This window comes from Vulpes vulpes, chromosome 9 (assembly GCF_048418805.1).
Source record: "Vulpes vulpes isolate BD-2025 chromosome 9, VulVul3, whole genome shotgun sequence".
Classification (NCBI taxonomy): domain Eukaryota; kingdom Metazoa; phylum Chordata; class Mammalia; order Carnivora; family Canidae; genus Vulpes; species Vulpes vulpes.
This window is the reverse complement of record NC_132788.1, coordinates 45,506,199-45,530,339: the sequence shown is the minus strand read 5'-3', so window position 1 is coordinate 45,530,339 and position 24,141 is coordinate 45,506,199. Positions and strand designations below refer to the sequence as shown.

Sequence of the window (24,141 nt, the reverse complement as noted above, 5' to 3'; positions counted from 1 at the left end):
AGGGGAGATAAAAAGACCTAAATCTAGGTAGTCAAATCTCATTTGAGTCTCTAGTTTTAAAAAATAATAAATGAACTTCTGTTTGTGTCAGAAAGTATAAAGCATATTCAGGTATGTGGTATATAAAGGATGAGCCCTTTGAGGCTTTTGTATATGTAGTAGATCAAAAACTTTTGCATGCAATAAAAAGGTTTGTTTGTACTTCCAAACTATAATGAAAGAACAAGGTCATTAGAAAAGCATATTTTACAAATAACAGGCAACCCTTACCTAAACAAACTTGTTACAGAGCTGCCAAATGAGCAATGTGGACTTATTAAGCTCTTATGATTTCATTATATATCCAAGTGAGAATGTATATATAAAATTTACCTCACATACTACTCTTAGCTCTTACACAACAATGTTAACATATATGGAACTGGCCAAAAAGATAGGCTGTCAGTTATAAGAGCAAAGGCCAAGCCTATGCTAAAGATAGCTTCAGACTAAATGATCAGTTTCTAATTCAGGGTTGCTTATTATATTTGACACTAATTAATGTGTAGTCAGTGGTTAAACTGGAGATGGCTGAAAATGAGGGAAGTCATCAAATATTTTTAAATAAATGAGTGACATGAGAAAAAGTTGAGAATGGAACCAGTTTCAATGTTAATAAGCATTTGAAGTGGTAGTGAAACCAATTCAAAAGCTATTGCCTGACTTTAGGTAAAAGATAAGAAAGCACCAAAGTAGAGCCCAAAGAAAGGCAAGACTTCAAAAATTTACCATGGATAGGGCAGCCTGGTTGGCTCAGTGGTTTAGCACTGCCTTCAGCCCAGGGTGTGATCCTGGAGACCCGGGATGGAGTCCCACATCGGGCTCTCTGCATGGAGCCTTCTTCTCCCTCTGCCTGTGTCTCTGCCTCTTTGTGTGTGTGTGTGTGTGTGTGTGTGTGTGTGTGTGTGTCTCATGAACAAATAAAATCTTTAAAATAAAATAAAATTTAAAAAAATACCATGGATGTATAATTGATAGGACTTGGTGATCAAATGAATACAGGTCTTAAAGAAGTGTCAGGGTGATTCCATTTTACAGTTTGGGTAGCCTACTTGGTGATGCTCTTAATCAAGATAAGACATTAAGTAGCAGAAACAGGTTTTGAAGAGAACACAATGAACTCAGTTATGGAAGTTGAGTTTGAAGGGCCAGCAGAACCCCACAAATGGGTGAGATTAATGAGTAGTTAGATATGTAACTCTGGGCCTCAAGTGAGGTAGGCTAGAGTAAGAGGATTAGGTATCATCAGAGTCTAATTTATTTTAAGATGGGATAAGATACTTCAGTATATTCATAAAGAGTAAAAAGAGCAAAGACTAAATTCTAAAAAATAGTAGTAGTTAAGGGGCAAGTACTGCTTGGTGACAAGAAAGAGACAGTGTTTAGAGACATGAGAGAATTCACAATCTTGAATGCCAAAGAGAAGAGTTTCAAGGAATGGAGAGTGGTAATTAGTACTTATTGCTACAAATAGGTTCTTTACTAAAAAGAAGATATGGAATTTGATGAACAAAAAGTCATTGGTCAAAACTGGAAGCAGCCTAAGTGTCCATCAGCAAAAGAGTATGCAAACCAATTGTATATCTTCATACCATGGAAAACTACTCAGCAATTTTTAGGAATGATTACTGCTATACTCAACAAACTAGACCAATCTCAAAAACATTGTGTTGACTGAAAAAAAAAAAGCCAGAGACACAAACATACATACCATGTGATTTCCATTTTTATGATAATCAAAATTGGCAATATCAGTCTATTGGTGATAGAAATCAGAAAGAGGATGCCCCTGGGTGTGGTGGGAAGGGATGTGGTGGTGAAGAGAATTGATGGTAAAGGAGCACAAGAGAACTTTCTGACATGAAAAAATTTCTTTACTTTGTTTGAGGGTAGTTAAAATTGCCAAAACTCATTGAGCTGAAGATTTAAAGCTGATGTATAGCTAGACTACAAAAAAAAAAAAAAAAAAAAAAAAAGATGGGAGATTGAATATCTGAATTTTCTTGCTTTCTAAATTCTCACTGATTTAGAGAGATTCCTTTACAAAAGCAAATGTCTGTACAAAGAGTCACCACAGCTACAAAGTTTTCAAAGCAGAAAAACAGAAAAAATGTAGTAGAGAACCTGGTTAGCCCAAGAAATAAAAGCTAAGTGGTCAGTGAAGTAAGTCATAAACTAACTCAATCTGTACCATAATAATACTAAAAAGCTCCAAAATGAGGAATGGCATTTAAGGTAGGCCAAAAAGGAGAAGATTGTTTGAAATTCCTTTTTAAAGTAGGTAGAGCACTCAGTTTACTCCCCCAATTTATATCTAGGTGATTTTTCTTCCCCACATCAGCATAAAACTAGAAGTTTATTCCTTGGAGAGCTTAAAACAGAAGGACACCAGACATAGCTGAAGGTGAGACACTTAATTGAAAATAGGGACTTCACTGACAGTCTACTTATGCTCCAAATATTGAGGTTCTTGGGCCTCTTTTGTAACTCAGCTCCAGAATGTCAGAAAACATACTCCAAAAGAATCTGACAATCTGAATACTGAGAAATTTGATCAGCCCATGATAATAAAATAAAATGGAACAACAGAAAAAAAAACAACAAGAATAGGTCAGATGGCTCTGAGAGAGGGGTCATCAGGAAATTAGATTAGTAGATTAAGACACTTAGGGAATTAGATAACTAAGGAAGTGTTTGAGTTCGAATTTAGGAAGAAATATATTGAAAACTAAGGAAACAAACAGGAGGCTTATCAACTCCTGGGATAATGAAAAGTTGAGAATGGAAGAAAAAGTAATCAGAGTACAAAATACATGTGACAGCGTTTACATGGTCAATAATAAATGTAATAAACACTATTGATATATTAAAAAATTATGAAATTATTGGGAAACCTGGGTGGTTCAGTTGGTTAAGCATCTGCTTTTGGCTCAGGTCATGATCTCAGGGTCCTGGAATCAAGCCCCACATCAGACTCCCTGCTCAGCAGGGAGTCTGCTTCTTCCTCTCCCTCTGCCCCTCCCTGCGGCTCATGTGTGTGCGCTCTCTCTCTCTCTCCCTCTCTCTCTCTCTCTTTCTCTCTCTCTTTCTCACACACTGTCTCTCTCTCAAATAATAAATATTTTTTAAAGTTAGGAAATTACGACATAACTATAAGACATATAGGGTATGAATGTCTGTGGGGGAGGTAAGGGATGAGAAAAAGTAAATTTCATCATTAATAGAACAGAGTCTATAAATAATTATTTGAACTGAAAAATCAAGAATTAACAGCATAAATAATGTTGTCAGAGGTAAATGCCAACAAAAGAGACAAGTGAAAGAGTTGCCTCCAAAGAGGAGTAAATGGAAAAGGACAAGAGGGCTGTAATGTTTGATCTCTAAACTGTATGCATTCAATATCTATGATTTTTAAAAAGTAATCAGGTAAAACAAAACAGTAAAGGTATTTGCAAAAAGCATTTTATGAAATCATACTATAGTGGATTGAAGAGTGAATGAATGAAAATTGAGGCCGTTCTCAGCAAATTGAGTAGTATAAGGAAGGGAATATCAGGGTAGGTAGCATAGTTGCTTGATGAAAAAATTAGGATTGAAGGGAAAATTAATAGTTTGTGTGATCATGATTATTTAGGTAGTTAACTAATTGATTAGTCAATTTGCTCAAGACAGGGATAAGCTTCAAAAGAAGAAAGCAGTTGAGAAAACCTGCTGAGGTAAGGGAATGAATGAGATACCACAGTCCCAGATGAAGTGATGGATGTTGAAATCAAAACACGGTTAAAGGGTTAGCTTTGAAAAAGAATAGGAACATCATTTTTTATGATGAAGGAAAGGATTATTAAAAGAATTGCTGTCTAATAGCTTATATTCAGCTATATTTTCTCACCGGCAGTGGTGGCTAAATCCCCGGTTGAGGGGTTGGAATATTTTTCACAATCTGAGATTGGGAGCCAACCAGAGAAAAAAATGAAAGGAATGCTGGGTAGCAATTTTGGGAGCCCAGCTGAGGCTGAAAATCAAAATGTACTTATTCGTCAGCACGGGCTGCCATAACAAAATACCACAGAGTGAGTGTCTTAAACAACAGACATTTATTTTCTCACAGTTCTGGAGGCTGGGAAGTCCAAGATCAAGGTGCCAGCAGGGCTTGGTTCCTGGTAAGCACTCTCTCTCTCTCTGACTAGCAGACAGCCACCTTCTCACTGTGTTCTCACATGGTAGATTGAGAGAGAGCCAGCTCTCTGGTGTCTCCCCTTATAAGGAACCAATTCTGTTGGATCTAGGCTCTTTGCTATGATCTCATTTAACCTGTTACTTTTTAGTCCACATACAGTCGTGCTGGGGGTTAGGGTTGCAATATATGAGTTTTGGTGGGGACACAATTTAGTCTGTAGCCCATATAATTCAGCACTGAGTTATTTTTCCCTCTGTACCCCACAGCCCAAGAGCAGGGGTGAAGGTTGAGTTGATCCAAATTTGGGGGCTAGCATGATCAAGGTGGCAAATTTGGGGGCTGAGGAAAGCAGAGCTAAAATGACTGCTCGTGGTTTCCAAGAACAGTGGAAAGGGAAGCCAGGAAAAGACTGGGTGGGGATTGACAGGCTCCACAGAGGAGTCCTCTCAATTCTGGAGGACCAACAGGAGCGCTTGGATAGCACATCTTGAGTGGGTGCAGTACTTTCTTGGGACGTAACTTCTTGTTCCTGCACTTTCAACTGTGTTGGCAATAAATGAGAGTTATCAAACTGAAAAGAAAATTTAGGTTTATTAGTGGTAGCAATCATCACCTTTTTCTTTCTTTTTAGACGACTAAATACATTGAACAAGTGTGCCTCAATGAAACTTGATGTGAACTTCCAAAGGAAAAAGGTAAGATCATGATTATATGATCTTGCTAAGATCATGATTATATTAACAAAAGAAGCTTGTGTTCATAGATTAAAAACGTGAAACCAAGCAGAATTCTGAAATACCTGAACAACTATATCTGTTCTCCAAATATCCCATCTTATAATCATCATAAATAAGTCCATTAGAAACCCAGGCCAAGGTTCATTCATTTCACCATTTCATTTTGCTGTAGTTTTCATCAGAGGGTTTGCATAAAGATATGACATGTCTTTTTATGGTCATCTTTTAGAAGTTTCTTTAGTTGTAAATACCCACTCCGTATCAGACTCAAATACTCCACAGTGATTCACAGATTAATAGAATACAGAAAAGAACCCTGGGTCCATGCCAAATGTCTTCTGCTTCCTCCTTTCCAATAGCATTTTATTTCCAAGTATGCTGGAAGATGTGCTCATCCTCAGGTAGGTTCATTTCATAATGGTTGAGGGGGTCACAGGGAGCATAGCAACAAGATGCTGAGCCTGCCTTCTCCCCACATGCACTCTTCTCTAGTCACAAGGAATTTCATTCCATTTTAAGAGTCACTAAGCTCCCTCCCTGTTCTAAGACTCACATGTTCTATTCCATCTGTATGAATGAGACTGGAGGTTTCAGTTCTAAAGTAAAGCTGGGCTTTATTGAGATCTTACAGTTTTCTAGGAGCTACGTTATATACTTACCGTACATGATTTCATTTAATCCAGTGAGGTAGGAATCCTCTGTTTCCTAGAAAAGTAAAACTTAAGCAGGTTGTCATTTGTTCATAATCTTTCAGCTAGTGGTAGAGCAGAGTTTCAAGCCCAGGCATGCCTAACTCCAAAACTGAGGCTCCTCATAGCCACTGCTATGCTGAAAGACCTCTGTCTCTGTCTCTGTCTCTCTCTCTCTCATTGAATTGATCCTTTTGGGAAATTCAGAGTAAAAATATTGTTAATAACTTTTTTTCATTTCACATCTCCAATATGTAACAAGTCAAGCCTCATTATATTTTGAAGAAGCAGAGAAAACATCTTTGAGTCAAAAGAAAGTGCTCTTTATCCTGGTCTACACAGAGAAATCATTAAATCCAATGGATTTTAAGTCACTCTTGAGTAACCTTATCTTTAAAAATAACTTTAACTTGAATTTCTGTTCTAAAAAAACACCCATCGGGGAAAAAAAAGCAAATGAATTTTGGTTGACCTCACCTTAAAAACAATTTGGGGTTTGAGTTAAAAAACAAAAAGATTTAAGCTAATGAGGTAAAACAGTGAAAAACAATATCCACAGAAATATTAAAATATGAGCAATTTGTCTAGGCCAAAGACAAATTAAAAACGTGGGAATAAACGTCCCAACAGCTGTCTGGCTGAATAGACCCCTTGAGAAGCATACATACTATTTGAAGCATGAGGGTCAGATGTTGTTTTGGTTGTAACACATGGTTCTTATTAAAGCTAACACAGCCACGCCTGTGTGTCTAAATGGTGGCTGGTCTATACAGCTTCCTATACAGATCTGTAGCTACAGTGTATTACAGAAGACAAAAACTAATGACAGGATTTGTTTTCAACCAAGTGGAGTGATTGGATTCTCACCCTATCACCAGCTTTTCAAAAACCCATATGTGAGATGGACCCAAATACCATTGTGGGGCTATTTATGTGTTACCTTCACAAAAACTCCTCTGTAAGTCGGTCACTTCAGTATTTCTGACATTCTTAATTTACTCCTGATGTTGGATATAGTGGCACACACCCTGACAGCCCCTACTTAGCTCGAGGCCTCACAAATGCATGCACTCGAATAAAATACTGCTTTTCACATTGTAAACTGAGAAGACGTGTCCTGAATTTCTGAATAAATAATTTCAACATGTGGTTTCCACCACCATCTGGGGCTGTGGTCGAAGCAATTATGCAAGAGGCCCTGTGTGGGGCATGCATTTCTGTCATCTGCCCCTTTCACAAGTCATAGGCTCCTCCTTTATTTTACTGCAAATAAATAAATAGATAAATAGATAAGTAAATAAAATACAGGCTAGGAATAGGTCAAGTGATTCAAATATAGAAAGTGAAACTTGAGGAAAGAACCATGTGACCCTGCAGTCACTCTGGAATTAGTTTCTTTGGAAGGAAAATAAGACCAGCAGCATTTCCTCTAGGTACATCCCCATTTTAGGCAATCCAAGAAATAAAAATGTAATAATCCTCATCTCTAATCTGCAGAGGCCCAGACATGCTTAATTCTGCAGAAGGTCATCCCCAAATCGCCTGTCTGGAGCCACACTTATTCTTTCTCCTTTTTGGGGCCTCTGAAGGGGCTGTGTATGCTTGCTTCCCTGTCTGTGTGGGCAGCAAACACTCCTACGGAGCTTCCTGTATGCCAGACACCATTCTTCATCACTGACTCCATGTCACAGATGCAGAAGTAATTACTTCCTCAAAGTCACACAGAAATAGGCAGAGTATGGGATGCCTGCATGGCTCAGTGGTTGAGCATCTGCCTTTGGCACAGGTCGTGATCCCAGGATCCTGGGATCGAGTCCTGCATCAGGCTCCCTGCAAGGAGCCTGCTTCTTCCTCTGCCTGTGTCTCTGCCTCTGTCTCTGAGTCTCTGATGAATAAATTAATAAAATCTTTAAAAAAAAAAAAAAAGGAAGAAGAAGAAATAGGCAGGGTTTGATCCTAGATATTCAGGCACCAAACTGCCCCTCCTTGCCTTTCAAAGAATTCAGAAATATAGTGGAGGCTGAGTGAGCTTCTGGCACTTGGTCTGAGACCCAGAAGAGTTTCCCTGCCAATGCATACAGTTATATATTTTATTGTTGTTTTTAGAAGAGGAATGTTTCTTGCCATGTACACAAAAGGCCACGATTTATTTCATGTCTTCAGGGAAATGTATCTCTGGATCTCTCACAGTGACTCTCATTTGCTCGGCTTGCCATTTTTTTCTCATCTGATTTTTTTTAATTTTGAAGAGTTTGATGGGTTCACCCAAGACAGACAAACAAGTCCACAAATAGATGAGAATGGTGAAGCCTCCTTCATACTTAGTTAGGCATGCACTTTTTCTTGTTCATCAAATGCTAGTTGTAAAGCCCCCCAAAAAATGAAATCACACCTGCCTACCCACCTCCAGATGGTACCACAGGATTTTCTCTTTGCAGAAGGGAAAAGAGATTCTTCTGAGATTCAAGGTAACCTCCCCTGTCACTGTGAGAGTCAGGTAGAGAAGAGAATTCTCAATCTCGGCCACACACCTCACTGAAAGGCTTACTGACTTCAGACTCCTCCCCCTGCAGCCCTGCAAGTGGTACATACCATCTTGTGAACAGGTGGACTCAGCCACTCAGCTCCAGTTAACTTTTTGGGAGATGCACTTCTAAATTTCTATGTAACTATGGATTAGCTGCCTTTTGCAGCTGTGGACTTGTGTGGACTCCTGTTTTTAGTGTAAAGATACAGCCAAATTCCATCGGGGTGGGGGGAAACCTTTCTTTTGCAGTGTCTGGTTGGCGTTTGTCTCTGAGGAATATATAATTTCAACCAAGAATGTTCTCATTTTTGCAGAAAAAGCCAAATATCAGCGCTCCATCTAAATTAAAAGCCCCAAGGCACAGGCGGAGCTAATTGTTCTCAGAAAAGTGTTTCTTCTCCATTATTAACTACACAATTCACACTTTCTTCACAATGACTTTAAAATCCCCCAGTTATGGTTAGCATGTATGTGGGCTGACTTCTATTCAAAGTTAAGAGTCAGAGACCGAAGGATCCAATAAGGCTGTCTGTTAAATGAGGAAAGAGAAGGACACGTACGCACACGAGACTCTTCCCTAAGATTTCCCAACAGAGAAAAAGTAGCTCCAAAAGGTTCCGGTTAAAGTTATAGTTTTAATAAAGCTCTCTGAAATCATGAGCAGAGGTGGAGAGCAACACAGAAACCATGACTGCTTGCCACCTTGCCACCTTACAGCCAGCCTCTCCTGGCCTGGATGCCATCAGCATTTCAAAGTTGCTGCCACTGCTGCCCAAGGCGGCCTGATCTCCACCCCACCCCACCCCACCCCACCCCCTCACCCTTTCACACACGACCCCGCCTACCCCTACCCAACCGTCTCTCCCATCAAATCAGACGCCTCTTTGCAGCTCCAGACAGCAGGGTGAAGTGAGAGAAAAATGACGTATTCTAGCATTCACTTGGCCTGGAAATATTAACAGTTTGAAGACCATTGCATGAATAGCCTAGAACCATAGGATCCTCAAGTTGGAAGGGATGTCCTGTCATCTTCTCTAGCCTCTTGTCCATTACAGGATTTGCTTCTAAGGGGATCACTCATAGGTCACTCAGCCTCTGCTTGTGGGCATCCAGATACGCTGAGTTTGATGCATTGCAAGGTAGTTCATTTCCAATGACTAGAAGTCTTCTGAATAATAAGCTAAAAGCTGATTTGATGTAAACTTCCTATTGGATTCTAGCTCTTTTCTCTGAAGCAGCACCAAGTATATATTTCCCTTTTTATACAGCAACCCTTCAGCCCTATCTTCTAGACAGAGGTTGGCAAACCAATTGTTGTATTACAACAAAGCCACACTCCTTCTTCTTGCAAGGACAGCAGAGTTGAGTTGGTCTGGCAGAAACTGCATGCCCCCAGGCACCTATGAGGTTTACTGTCTGACCCTTCAGAGAAAGTTTTCTGACCTCTTCTCAATCTAGAACAGAGTTTCTCAAACTGTCTATAGTGAGTGGCTTGGGTTTTGTTTGTTCTATTTTTAATTCCCAGTCTGCCACTGACCAGGATACTTTTGTAAAATTCAGTACAAACGAGTTATTAGAAATATGAAATGAAAAAGTTATAGAAAATACAAACCCCATTGTTTTATTATTAGATGCAACAAACACAGAAGTTTCATTTCAATGAATATAAACAAACCAAATGTAGTGGGAAATAGAAAAGAGTTACAAAACTGCCCACAATTTTATTGAAAGTGTATGTATAGGCAGTTAATATGAAGAATCATGATTATACTCGTATCCTTTTTGTTGTTCAACTGTCAAAACTAAACAAAAAGCTTACTTTGAAATAGCAGTTTCTCATAGTAAATGCTTATTCACACACTTCAATCAAATGCCAGGACTTCGAGTATTTCTGACAGCGAGTTTCCTGTTTGTTACCTAATTTAGGCTGGATTGCCAGTAACACTACACTCAAAGGAAAGATGTATATCTAAATGTTTCTTTGCTTTAATACTAGTCATCATAAACCAGTCTCACAGAGTATATTGACTACAACGAAAGAAGAGGTTTTAAAGTAATTTTTAAAAGCTGAAGGTATTCCTTTTTACCTTCTATTCAAAATGAAGTAAGTGAAGCTGTATTTTCAAAATTCATCTTCAGTCCTTCATCACCAGCCAATTCCTGTGATTATCATTCTGTGAAACACTGGATCCTGTACATGATCTACTTTGTGTTATGGTAGATAAACTAATCTTGAAATATCATACGTGGTAATATTTGTGTGACACCCAAACTGGTCTCTACCCTGTTCGGTAAGACAGAGCCACTCTGTTCATGAACTTGGATAACACAGCCTTATCAAATGGTGACCAACTTTTTTAATGCTTACTTCTTAGGTCTGTACTTTTACCTCATCAAAGACTGCGTAGTTTGGGGACCGGTGGCCCCTTGACCACACTTTGAAAAGCACTGCTTTACATTTCTCATTTTGAAACCAAACTGTTAGTTCTTTCAATCATCATTCACAGGAGGTTGTGGTTCCTAGATCCCTGGCCATCCTAATTACTATTCTTTAGAAATACACCCTTTTCCATGCATGTCTTAAAATGTGTTTCTGATGTATGTGACCAGTGTGCACCTCTTCAGAGTCTTGAGATTCATGCTTTTGGTTAGGCATCTTAAAGTTGGTGTCTTAGTCTGGCAACCACATCACACGGTTAACTCACATGAAGTTTAAATCCACTACAACTCTCAAAGGTATTAATAGGAACTGCAGTTAAACCAAGTCCATTCCATCCTGCACACACTATAGTTGATTTCTGAAGTTAGGGTCGTTATATTTTATTTCATGAAACTTCATCTTATTAACAGGCCATCCTTCAGTTCTGTTAAGATCTCTATACATCTCAATATCACCAGTCTCTAACAACAGTAATTAACTTTATCTTGCACTTTAAGGCTTATGTGGCATTTTCACATATAATCACTTTTGGTTCTGTTGACAAGTCATGGTAGATGTGTATTATTATCATCCCTATTTACAGCTGAGAAAATTGACTCTCAAAAAGAGCACCATGTGATCACTTAGTGAATTACCTTGTGCCATATTCATACCTAAAAAATGTGAGTTCTTCTGGCTCATTCAAGTTATTCTTAAAATGCACATAACTTTGTGGCATCCTTCACAGATTTCTCCCTTAGTTGCATTTAGCCTTTTGATCACACTCTTTGGGTGTGAGCTGCTCAACCAGTTACCAGCAAAACTGTCTGTAACATCAAACACAGTTAGCCATCTTGGCCACAAGAACCATGAGAACCTTTTGTTAGAATTCGAACACTGTGTCTGTATTTCCATGGTCTACTAAACCACTGAGATGGGAGATTAAAGTTTGTTTGGTGTATATTTTTCTCATAAGTATATCTGATTCCTAGAGATTTGCATTCCTAAGTAATCAAACTATTTGTTTTTAGCCTCAGCAAACATTATCAAACAGATTATTTTTAACACCTCCTAATCAGTACACTTGTACAATTATTACTAGAAAGTGTGTGTGGGATAGTCTGGGCCCTAATGTATTTAAAAAAAAAAAAACTTAAACTCTAGTGCAGTGTGTTTTTCATACTTTGGATCATGACACATTGGTGGGTTGTGAAATCAATTTGTAAGTGAGAATATTTTTTTTAAATGAAACAGACCAAACTAGATTATAAAATATCAGAGTACAAACAAGGAATAACGATTATAGCATCAGTTTGTTTATTGTAATATATGTGTACCTTAAGCTGTGATGGAAAATTTCTTACTGTAGGTCACTATCAGTAGCTTGAAAGATTCTGCACTGGTAGAAGAAAAAACAGAATCATGTCACTACCCTTTGGGACATACTATGATAATTATATATACAAGATGCAAAAGGAGAATGGGTGTTTTATCTTTTTTCTTTGTTTTGTTTGATTTTTTATTGCTTTGGTTTTCCTTTGTTTGTTTTGGTTCAAAAGATCTAAATACTGCAAAATTTCCCTGAACTATTGGCCTTTTTTTTCCAGGACTTTACCACTGTTTCACATGCCTTGGTTGGATTGCAAATACATTCCTGTTGCTCAAAGCTAGTATAATAAGCTCTTAGAGTCGAGAAGACAGAGGCAGGCTTTCCAGTCCAGTCCGCAGTGCCCAGCTTGGCATATTTTCTTGACCAAAATAAAGGAATCCTTATCCAACTAGTATGTGGTTTGCTAGCATCAGTAACCAAGTTTGGACTAGCGTGAGAGAGAGCTTGTTAGAACCCACACTAAATATCATAGTTTCTATTTAAAATATCTACATTTTCTTTAAAAGTTTATCTTTTTATTCGTTCTCAAAAAGAATTTGCCAAACGGGCTATTTCAGAATGATAATTTAAACTTCTTTTCACAAATGTGTGGGAAATATCAGAAAGGGAGACAGAACATAAAGACTCCTAACTCTGGGAAACGAACTAGGGAGGGGGGTGGGGATGAATGGGTGACGGGCACTGAGGGGGGCACTTGACGGGATGAGCACTGGGTGTTATTCTGTATGTTGGTAAATTGAACACCAGTAAAAAATTAATTTATTTAAAAAAATAATAATAAATAAACTTCTTTTCACTAGTTTCCTGAAATGTGATATGCAATGGTGCCTTATATATAAATGGCCCTCAAATATCATGTCTTATTGTATCAATCACAGGGAGTGAGAAATCTAAAATGCTACAAAGACAGTATAACTTTGATTCATCATCCTGGAATCTGTACTTTTTAACATTTATACAAGTACATGTTTAAAAACTTTTTTGTCAAATCTTTCTATAACTTTTTTTAAACCCAAAGCTATGTCCTACTGTGATCCCAAAGCTATGGAATTCTCCATTAGTACTTTAGTTTTTTCCTTTCTCCCATCTTCCACCATATGTGAATGTTCAAATTTGTCACTGAGTCCAACTTGTATGCATCTAGATTTTCAAAAAACAAGCAAGAATGGGGAGATACCAATACTTATTGACTGAGCATCTGTTTTCATTGAGAATAGAATGTATTAAAAAATTAAGGAAAGTTGGGATGCCTGGATGGCTCAGTGGTTGAGCGTCTGCTTTTGGCTCAGGGCTTGGTCCCAGAGTCCCAGGATCGAGTCCCACATCAGGCTTCCCTCAAGGAGCCTGCTTATCCCTCTGCCTGTGTCTCTGCCTCTCTTTCTGTGTCTCTCATGAATAAGTAAATAAAATCTTTAAAAAACAAATTAAGTTAAAGTGGACATTAGTTATGTAAAAAAATAGGTAAGCAATCTTCTTAGATAGGCAATATATAGGTAAGTATTTGAGCAAACACTAGAAAATAACAAATACTCCTAAGTGAGGCCCTCCTAAATGTATTATTTCACATAGCTCCTTCAGCAAACCTATGAGGCAGGGCCTATTTTTAGTCCCATTTCATGAGTGATAGACACTTACTTTGGAGAGAGTAAGCAATTTGCAAACAATTATCTAAGCTCCTAACTGGTGTTACCAGAATTTGGAAACAGGTCTTAGAACCAGATGCCAAAGTAAAACAAAACAAACTTAATTCAAATAACAAAAAAAATATGGAGCAGTTACTATGTGCTTGACATTAGGGAGGATATAAATAGGAATAAGACACCAGAACACAAGCTCTTCTCTTGAGCTTACCTCTCATGATTGACAGTGGATGCGAGTGGCATAAGCTTAAATTATCATTAGAATAAAGGCTATAACAAAGATCTAATCCAAATGCAATATTGCTCAGGGGAGAAGGTAGTCATTGCCTTGGAGCAGTCAGGGAAGGCTTCAAAGAGAACAGGCCAGGGAACAGAGAGCAGTGAAATTGAAAGACACAACTGAAATGAGGCAAGAACAGTACATTGCAGGCGGGTTGAAAGGGCTTTGAATGCCATGCTAAAGAATGTCATGCTAGGAAGGCCAGGGGACGCTGAAGGTTTTGAAGCTGGAAAATTAATTACATGAGCATATTTGGATTCCACTGTGGAAAGCTGTTTAGATACAGAAGACGCCAGAGACAAGGATTCTAGCCAGGCTTTTACTGTAATAAACCCCGACAGAGGTGCCAAAGGCTTACACAAAGGGAATGGGAATGAAGATATGAATGAGGGAACAGGTTTGGAAGTCATTTCAGAATTGGGTGTTGGTAATATGCCTGACAAGGAGGGGGAAGACGCTGATGAACCCATTCATCTTGGAAGGAAGTTATTATTTTTTTGCCCTAGGTCAAGATCTGTTCTGGGTCACTAAGGATTCCCAAAGACAAATGAGGAGGCCGTCTCTCGCCACAGGGAACCAAAACTGTCATCCCTCAGGGGATTCATACTCAGCACCCAGATAGGTAAAAGAAATGTGTGAGGTACAGAGTGAAAGAGAGGGCAGAGCACTGGGGGCCGCAGCAGCCCGGAGATGCGTGTCCTGACAAAAGGCGTTTAGACTCAGAGTTGATTAAAAACAAGAAGGCAGGCCAAGCAGAGCGAGCTGGATTGGACACTCCTCAAGGAGTGATGTCTAGAAGTGTTCCCAAGTTTCTTAAAATAGTGGAATTCAGTGGGTGATTTTGCTGTTAATTTATACAAGAAATACACAGTAAGAATCAGGCTTGGGAGTCTAAGGTGAGGAGTGTTAGCTTTGAGGTAGATTGATGCTGAGGTTCCGAAGAGGGAAGCTGGAAATATGGTCCTGGGGCTCAGTGAAGAGGTTTCAGGAGAGAAGTGCCCTTTCTGGCAGGATTAAGTTTCCGAAAAAGAGAACTGCAGGTGTTTTATATTTAGACGTCTAGTCAGATGGTAATTACAGCCCTTTGTAATCAGTCAAGGAAAACTTAGAGAGGAAGAAAGGATTCAGAGACTCTATGAAAATTGAAAGGAAGAAGGCTGGGCAGGTTGAGAAGAGGGAGGAGGTGGAGGAGGGTGGCCGGGACAATGAGGGGTGGCCGAGGACCGACCGGCCGCCCGAGGGCGCGAGTGGAAGGGAGGAAGGAAAGGAGGAGGGGGGGGCACCGCGCCTCGGGGCGCACCCGGTTTCCCACTGCGTCCAGGCTGCCTGGAGATGAGCATCGCCTTTAATGTTTTCCAGGGCGACGACTCGGATGAGGAAGATCTCTGCATCAGCAACAAATGGACTTTCCAAAGAACCAGCCGCCGGTGGTCTCGCGTGGACGACCTGCACACCCTGTTCCCCGGAGGAGACAGAAATGGGTCATCGGGAGACATTCGGATGAGGAACACCACCAGCAGTGAAAGTGTCCTCACGGACCTGAGTGAGCCCGAGGTGTGCTCCATTCACAGCGAGAGCAGCGGCGGCAGCGACGGCCGCAGCCAGCCGGGCAGCCAGAGCGCCGGCCGGGAGCCCTTCGACCGCCCCGACAGCCCGGCCATGCTGGACGCCACGCTCGTGGGCAGCAGCGGCTCACCGACCCCCAAGGACGCCCTCGGCTACCCTCTGCACCCAAAGAATGAGAAACCCACCAGGGCCAGAGCCAAATCGTTTTTGAAACGCATGGAAACTCTCAGAGGGAAGGGAGCGCACGGCAGGCAGAAGGGGCCAGGGCGGCCCGGGGGCTTGGTGATCAGCGGGCCGCTGCTGCAGCAGGAGCCGGACGCCCTCAAGGCCATGCAGTGCGTGCCCATACCGAACGGAGACATCCAGAGCTTGCCCTCCCCCGCCAGCACCCGAGGCCTCCTGAGCGCCGGCAAGTGGAGTGGGGAGAGCAGCCAGTCGGAAAACAGCAGTAGTGGGGTGAGCACGCCCGGCCTGAAGGAGCGAAAGTGCCAGGAGGCCAGCAAGCGCGGAGGCATGTACTTGGAAGACCTGGATGTGCTGGCCGGGCCGGCACCGCGGGCCGCAGGCGACCCGAACCACACACACGAGTTTCATTCCCAGGAGAACCTGGTGGTGCATATCCCCAAGGATCACAAACCAGGAACGTTCCCCAAGGCGCTCTCTATTGAAAGCCTGTCACCAACAGACGGTAGCAATGGGGTTAACTGGAGGACCGGTAGCATCTCCCTGGGCAGACAGCAGGGCCCCAGTGCCAGGGAGCCCAGGCTCATGGCATCCTGCCACAGAGCAAGCAGAGTCAGTATCTACGACAACGTCCCGGGCTCCCACTTATACGCCAGCACAGGAGACCTCCTGGACTTGGAGAAAGATGACCTCTTCCCCCATTTAGATGACATCCTACACCATGTCAATGGGCTCCAAGAGGTAGTGGACGACTGGTCAAAAAATATCTTGCCTGAACTGCAGACACACGATGCGTTGGTTGGAGAACCTGGCTTATGCCCCTTCCCATCTCCTAACCAGATCACCTTAGATTTCGAAGGCAACTCTGTCTCGGAAGGTCGGACAACACCCAGTGATGTGGAAAGAGATGGAACATCTCTCAATGAGTCAGAGGCCACTGGGGTCAGAGAGAGGAGGGACTCTGGCGTCGGGGCCTCTCTGACCAGGCCAAACAGGTTGGTGGCATGATTTTCTGAGATAATTTTTAATCCATTTCCTAATAATTATGGTCTGTTTATTTAATGAACATTTACAGAGAGCTTACTAAATGCCTGATGCTGAAGTGATATATATATATATATATATAGTTAGTTAGTTAGTTAGTTAGTTAGTTAGTTTAGTTAGTTAGTTAGTTAGTTAGTTAGGAATTATTTGAGTAGAAGTGTATCTTTTCTACAGATATCATGGTAATCGAATCCATGTTAACTCCCATTCATTTCTCTGAGTCTTTTCTCTTTAATTCAATCTTACTTTTACTCAAAAAAAAAAAAAAAGTGTGAGTGTATATGCAGAGAGCACTATGCCAGGCACCCTCAGGAACCACTGGTGAGGGAAACCCAGCACCTGTGCTTCCCATGACCTTGTTGCAGTCATAATTAAAACATCTCTAACTCAAATTTTTAAACTTCTTTTTGATCCTGTGAGAGATTTCTGAGACCTAAGGTGTGTACTTTGCAAGTTTATGTTGGCTTTAAGATGCCAATTACAAAATACACAAAGCTATTTTACAAAGACCATTTCAGAAGCACCCTGGAAAAATGGCCCTGGAAGGGCCTAACTAGTGGAAACAGTAATACTGTACATGCTGCTGGGCTCTTGTTGAATGAGATGTCCCTTGGGGTTCGCTGAGGTATCACTTCAGGGGTACTTCTTAGTCTGTGCCTGCCACCTCCGGGTTCCATGTCCACAGAAGGAGCATTGGAATGGAGACAGGATGGCAGTGTGAAAATGTTGTACAGTTCCAGAACATTCCAGATCTCACTCTCCATCTTGAGCTCTCTCTCTCTCTCTCTGTCTCTCTGTCAACACACACCTACACATACACTGTCTCAGCTGCTTTCAACACTGTGGGAACAAATTTAGGAATAAACAAACAAATAAAATGTATTTATGTCCCTTATTAGAACCTTTCCCGGGTTTATCAGATTTGAAGTAGTTTCTTGTTTCTTCTCTGCATTGGTGTCTTCTGTTCCATTTGCTTTGTGATTTTCCTTGGCTCAGAAACTATTTTGATTAGCTACTTAAAAACTAGTAACATCTTATGTTTTCCAATATCACATCCACTTTGTGACTGGCTTCTCTGACGGTCTTTCTGGTAAAGGCGACTCCGATGGAATAGTTTCCAGCTCTCACACCAGCCTCAGTCATCCACAGCACCGCACATCAGCAACCAGACGGCCGGCCAGCTGAACCTGCTCCAGCGTTTCTCACTGCTTCGCCTCACAGCCATCATGGAGAAGTACTCCATGTCCAATAAACACGGCTGGACGTGGTGCGTAGCATGTTCACTTAGGAGGGGATCGTTTGTTCTAGAGCTAAGTATGCAGTTGCAAAAGCTTCAGTGTTTAAGTTCTGATTCCTGAAGAAGCCACTCGTTGACTTCACTGCCGATCTTCTGAAAATAAGGCAGGAGTTCTATCTTCACGTCTGCCTTCTGTGCTGCTGCAGCTTGGATGTGATGTAGCCGACAGAAAGCATTGCTTTATCTGTAGCTGTTAGTTTCCAGGGAAAGCAGTGAGGTTCCAAGAAGGAAAAGAGACAAGTAAAGGGTGATTAATTGTGAACAGAGGAATTAAAAATAAACTTGCCATAAAATAATCCTGGCAGTTTGCAAAGAAACAGCTGTCACTTGTACCTTCTGGCTCAATGCAGAGCTCAACGCTTAGAGCATTGATTTCATTCAAAGAACACTTAATTCTTCAAATACATTCCTACTTTGACTTCATTGGCAAATAAAAACAAGAATATGCAGTAAACTTTTATAGTAAGGAACTAACAAAAGCATGTGTTGGAACCTAAATATGGACCTGTTTTAGATGAGTTGGTGGATTTGAAAAACTATAAAATATGTCTTTAATTGTCTTATGTTATATACTGTGTATAGAAAGAAATCGACAGTGCCTTTATAAAAATATTTTGGGAAGTTATAAATTGCATAGTCAAATGAATATATGCTTGTATATTAAAAGTTCCTTTAAAAAGTGTAACCGGTTCTAAAAAAGTAAGGACATAGTCAAGAAGTGTTTCATCTTCTCTCCCATCCTTCCTCCCCCACCCCCAGCTAAATTTCTTCTTCTTAGAATTTAAAATTTTGTTCTTTTTTGTCTTATTTGGGACAAGTATTTATCACTTGAGAGGTGTGCCAGTCACAATTAGATTAGAAAGTTGTCCTCTTCACTTGAAAATAGAGCCATAAATTGATTCCTCTAACGTGAGTCATGCTATTTCATAGTTAGAGATCTAACATAGGCAAGGGGCACACATAGTACTTCCATGTCATGTGATTAATTAAAAGCGAGTTGTTCATTTCCCCCTGTGCCTGTTGGTTGTTCCAACAAAAGCTTGGCTTCCCTCTTGCTTGCTTTCACAGCCTCTCTCTACAGACTGCCCCAGGAGGCTTGCATGACTTGGTTTCTGTGAATTCTAGGTCAGTTCCAAAGTTCATGAAGAGGATGAAAGTTCCTGATTACAAAGACAAGACTGTCTTTGGTGTTCCTCTCATAGTTCACGTCCAGAGAACAGGACAACCCCTGCCTCAGAGTATTCAGCAAGCGCTCAGATATCTGCGTAGCAACTGCCTCGATCAGGTATGGTTGTAAATCCCAAAATAAGCCAGATGAAGTCGGATCTCTCCAGTGTCACATAAGACATGCCTCGCCAAAAGTAAAAGGCATTGTGATTATATGTCAGTATTTCATTTACCCAGGCTACATCCTGGTCAGGCTGTTTGAGGGTATTTTCTCACTGGGAATTGAATGACGTCCTGAGTGAAAATTCATGGTTTTTGGGTTTTTTTGTTTTTTGGTTTGGTTGGTTGGTTTTTGTTTTGTTTGTCTTTCTGAGTGAAAATTCATGTTAATAGTTTGTGTGTTAATAGTGTGTATCTGTGCTATCAAATTTGCCTTCCCTAGAAACTGGGAGCTACTACGCTTTACCCTGCATTTCCTTTTTAATTGTTGCCCCACTGCCATCATTGATTTCATAGCATTCTTTCATCCCTGTTCTATTATTTATGAGAAAAGAATTAAGTTTTTATATTTTCTTTTATTAATTCTTTTTTAAAAAACTTTTCTTTATTTACTTGAGAGAGAAAGCAAGGCCACAAGCTGGAGGGGCAGAGCACAAGGAAAGAGAATCTCCGGCTGACTCAGTGTTGAGCTAGGAGCCCAATATGGGGCTTGATCTCAGGACTCTGAGATCAGGATCTGAGCCAAAACAAAGAATTCTGCGCTTAACCGACTGTACCACCCAGGCACCTATTAATTCTGTTTTTTTGTTGTTTTTGTTTTTTTTTTGGAAGCAGCACCATGACCAGGAAAATTTAAATCAAAGATAAATTTATTTATGTCATTTTAAAATATACAAGTAAACTATGAAAACAATATCAGCTAAATCAAATATCCCCTCATCTTATAGAGTTGATTAAAAAGCTCAAGCCACACAAAATATTCAGAGATCATTTTCTGTCTCCATGACTATTTGGGGGACCACCATAATTGGTGGCCTGTGATTGGATCCAGAGCACCACCCATTCTGTAATGTACTAGGTTCAGCCTTCACTCCTCCAAATTAACACCTGTTCATTTCTTAGACATTTTTCTTCCCAAGAAGGCCATATTCCCACTTGATAAATTGCAACCCTCTCTTGCCTTATTAGAGAAGTATACATTTCCCCCATTTCTTTAGAAGCCATAGTGAAGGGCAGGAATGGTTGCTCTTACTGTTGTGGTGGTGAGGACTGTTTCCTTTTGAGAAATGGCCTTAGTAGCTTACCTGTTATTTCTCAGAAAGAAGGACAACAGATCACTTTTCTAAAACTATAGTGCTTAGCAGATTAAGCCAAAATTACTTGGTTTGTGAATAATATCCAAGTAGAGCAAACCAATGAATCCAGTTACTTAAGCATTGTCTTTTTTTTTTTATTTTAGAACTTTTACCAAAATTGCACATTAATCAAAGGTAGATGATCTATGAATATCCTACTGAGAAAACTTGCTGGAGAGGTGGACTTAGGTGAATATATGGAAATGCCACTCTGATCTCTTCTGCAACCCTAAAAGCAATGCAACCATGCCCTTTCACATAGGACTTTGTGTCTTCAATTGTACTTTTGTTGTTTTGTTAACACAGACCCACGATTGTGTTTTGTGGAGGGTAACCTTTTATTCAAACACATATTTATCTACGCTTCTCAATTTTCCTAAGGGTATATAAGACTCATTCCTCCTCTTGGCTAATTCTCTTAGAACCTTTGGCTCTGCCTTTTACTAAGAACAAAAAATACTTTGTTCTAAACATTATAATGTATGGCCAGTGAATGCTTATCAGCAGAAGCTCTGTTCAGAAAACAGTGTTTGTTTAGACATACCTAAAGGAAATGCAGTCCATCTCTGCCATTAGCTTAATAGTGATAACATTTCTTGAGTTCTGGGCATGTTTTAGGCATTGTTCTAAATGTTTTACATTCATTGTCTCATTTAATGCTATATCCACCTTGGGTCGTGTATCCCCCAGCTGACAATGGTATAGCCAACACTTGCTTGAAAAGCTAACTCCATAGTCCAGGTCTTTAAAAACTACACTCTGCTGCCACCTGTTAGAATTGCTTGTCCCAGTGGACTTGGAGTGATACCATCTCTAATGCTGAGAGACACTTGGAGAAATGGCCCTGAACGACTCACTGATGAATGTAGTGTCAGGATTTTGTTGATAACATTGATTATTGCATGAGATGGTGTCCTTCCTCTGATCTTAGAAGAGTTTTTCTCTGGCTCCAACACCTGAAGGCATTGTGTTTCTTTAGGACAACTAGTGTGTGTTTTATATTAAGAACAACTGAATATGTTTTCCTCTCTATATTAGCTGCTAAAAAGATTGGAGCCAAATGTGTGTTCTGCCTGCAGTAAATATATGTAAATTTTTGGCATGAATTTTGTACATCATTCCTACTTAGGGCTACTCTTTTTATCTTTATTTTCCTTTTGTTCAGATTTTCTTATCCATTATCTTTAATTGTATCTTACCCATTTTATAGATCATAATAAGTCACCTTGAATTCTTTTTTGAACAAAGTTGGATGGAAATAAATGAATTCTAATACAACTGTTCTACTCACTACATAGTCTTTAGTGTAGACTGGAAACCACTTGGGACCCCTGCAGATTCTGAATAATGGTTCCCACCAGTGAGACCACTGCTGTTGGGTCTAGTCTCCTTTCTGAAGCAAAAGTGATTCAAATTAAGGGAAGGACAATAGGCACCAAAGTCTCCTCAGTCTTGGCTCACTGGCTTTTTCTCAGTCTCCATATCAAGCCTCCAACTGTTTTTTAAATCTGGAAGAATGCCTTACTAAAAAAAAAAAAAAAAAAAAAGCATGTGCTGGAAAAGCTTTGTAGGAAACAGACTTATTTTGAGGACATAAATACAGATTCTAAATGTAACCAAAATGATTAATGCAACCCTCTTTTGTATCAGTATGAATCTGTAAGATGTCCAAGGGACTTTCACCAGACCCGATTACTACCTTATGAAGCCCTCCACATCTGTAGGGCTTCCCATCTGGTAAGTCACAGAGTGTGGAAAGCACACAGGGATCAGCCTCTGGTCCCTGCGAAGAAGGAAGGTGGTAATAAGAAGGGAACAAAGGAAAAGAGGACACACACAATGGAGAATTAAAAACCAGTATCAAAAGGAAGATTATTCTAGAGATTTAAGAGTGAGGAAGGGCAAATAAAAATGAATGAATCAGTAAAGAAAGAGGGAACAAGAATAAGAGGGAAAAAACACATATCACACTACACTGTTCTTCCTTTGCCAGTAGTACCTCCCTGGAACTAAAAAGCTTCAGGTCTGTGCAGGATCTTGAGATCTCAGGCCCTGGGTGGTGGAAACCCAGAACATCTCAGAACATCTTTTCCCTAAACCACACTGATGGGCCTTTGTGCTGCCTCTCTTTACATGGTCCTCTTGAGCCACCATTCAAGACCCTCCCATGGTTTTGCCCTGGGTCTCAGGGAAGGGGGCTTCTTCCTGCAATGAGTTGGGCCCCCTTTCCCCATACTAAGTGTCTACCTCAAACATAAGCATTCATCACTAACAGTTGAATGCAGCCCCACAGGGCCCTGAAACATTGCCAACATTTTGCCTCCCACACTCCCAAGTGCAGAACAGTTTATATATGATCAAACAAAGGGTATCCATTCTCCCCCTCACAGCTGGCCTTAGATGAAATAAGGAAGTTTAGCCTTCAATTATGAACCATTTGTATTCAGACATAGCAGTGTGTGAGAGGAGCCTTGCTTTGTTGGCAGAGATTTTATTTCTGCCCTAAATCAGTGGCGCATGGAAGCACAGGTTATGCCTGTCCTGAGGAATATGAAGTCACTGCAAGGAGAGGCCCACCCTGTAGGGTTCAGAATCAGAACCCGCCGCATGCCATACCTAGGAACCTTTCTCTTTCTGAATAAAACCAACCTTTCTTCGTTAGCTTAGCATACTTCTGAAGAATAAGAAATGGAAGTCTCAATAAACATCATTAAGTACTGAAAGGAGTAGCATAAAAGGGATGCCAAGTAGGAGAGTTTATATTATTTAGATGAAATTTGAATTCTAATGCAACACTCGTGCCCAACCACTCCTTCTAATGGAACAGTAAGTTTTAGAAGCCCAATTACGCTGGGAAGACACTTCCTACTCAATACAAGTGTCCTCTACCCGATGAGTGTTCCTCCCAGCCCTGTCACCTACCTCAGATGAGATAAGTGATGTTCTGGGGCCTTTTCAGATTATGCTTTGAGTCCTTGCTTTTTCACACCTGGACTTTTGGGTGGAAGACAAAAGAGAAGAAAGTAAAACAAGACCAAGGGAATACTTACCACTCACCCTTTTGCCTGGAAAATGGTACATGATCCTTATAAAATGAATTCTGCATTGCTGACCACCAAGCTTCCCTTTTTAGCGCTGGCATTTGAGCCATGCTTTAGAGGTACATGAGAATAGGATCTGCTATGGAGTTTGCAGGCCTCGTGCAAAATGAAAATGTGAGATTCTTTGTTCATAAATTATTAAGAATTTCAGAACGGTGACAGCAGAGAATTAAACCAAGTGTGGGGCCCTATGTGACTACCAGCTGTGACAGTCACAGAAGCAAATGGAAGACATTTTACTTTCCTTGGTTCTTCCTCATAATGAAGCTGAAGGATCTGGAATAGCCTCCCCTTCATGGTGGTGACGAGGCTGCTGCCCTCAAAAGCAACAGCTTTAAAATGGTTTCTTTAGCTCTCTATTTTTCACTTGGAAAAAAATTTTCACCAGAAGTGCAGATTTCATCACTGCTTTGAAAACTCTTCTAAGAAGAAAGGATTATTGACAATCACTCATGTCACCACCCTTGGTTGTTGGATGAAGGTAGGTAGACTTCTTCCTATTCTCCGGATCTCTATACCATTGGAAGAAT

The 24,141-nt window shown here is 40.5% G+C and overlaps 1 protein-coding gene across 12 annotated transcripts in view; it reads left to right on the top strand.

Moving 5' to 3' along the window:
• The window catches only part of STARD13 (StAR related lipid transfer domain containing 13), a 519,929-nt gene that overhangs the window by 478,472 nt on the left and 17,316 nt on the right, over positions 1-24,141 (top strand). For 11 of the 12 annotated variants that reach the window (XM_072719982.1, XM_072719984.1, XM_072719983.1 and 8 more), the window contains 4 exons: positions 4,848-4,911; positions 15,258-16,642; positions 17,788-17,958; positions 19,114-19,273. In XM_072719982.1, the coding sequence (XP_072576083.1) occupies positions 4,848-4,911; positions 15,258-16,642; positions 17,788-17,958; positions 19,114-19,273 (1,780 nt within the window). Of the gene's footprint in view, positions 1-4,847; positions 4,912-14,402; positions 14,521-15,257; positions 16,643-17,787; positions 17,959-19,113; positions 19,274-24,141 lie in introns of those variants that run through there. The other variant, XM_072719988.1, reaches the window with a different exon arrangement.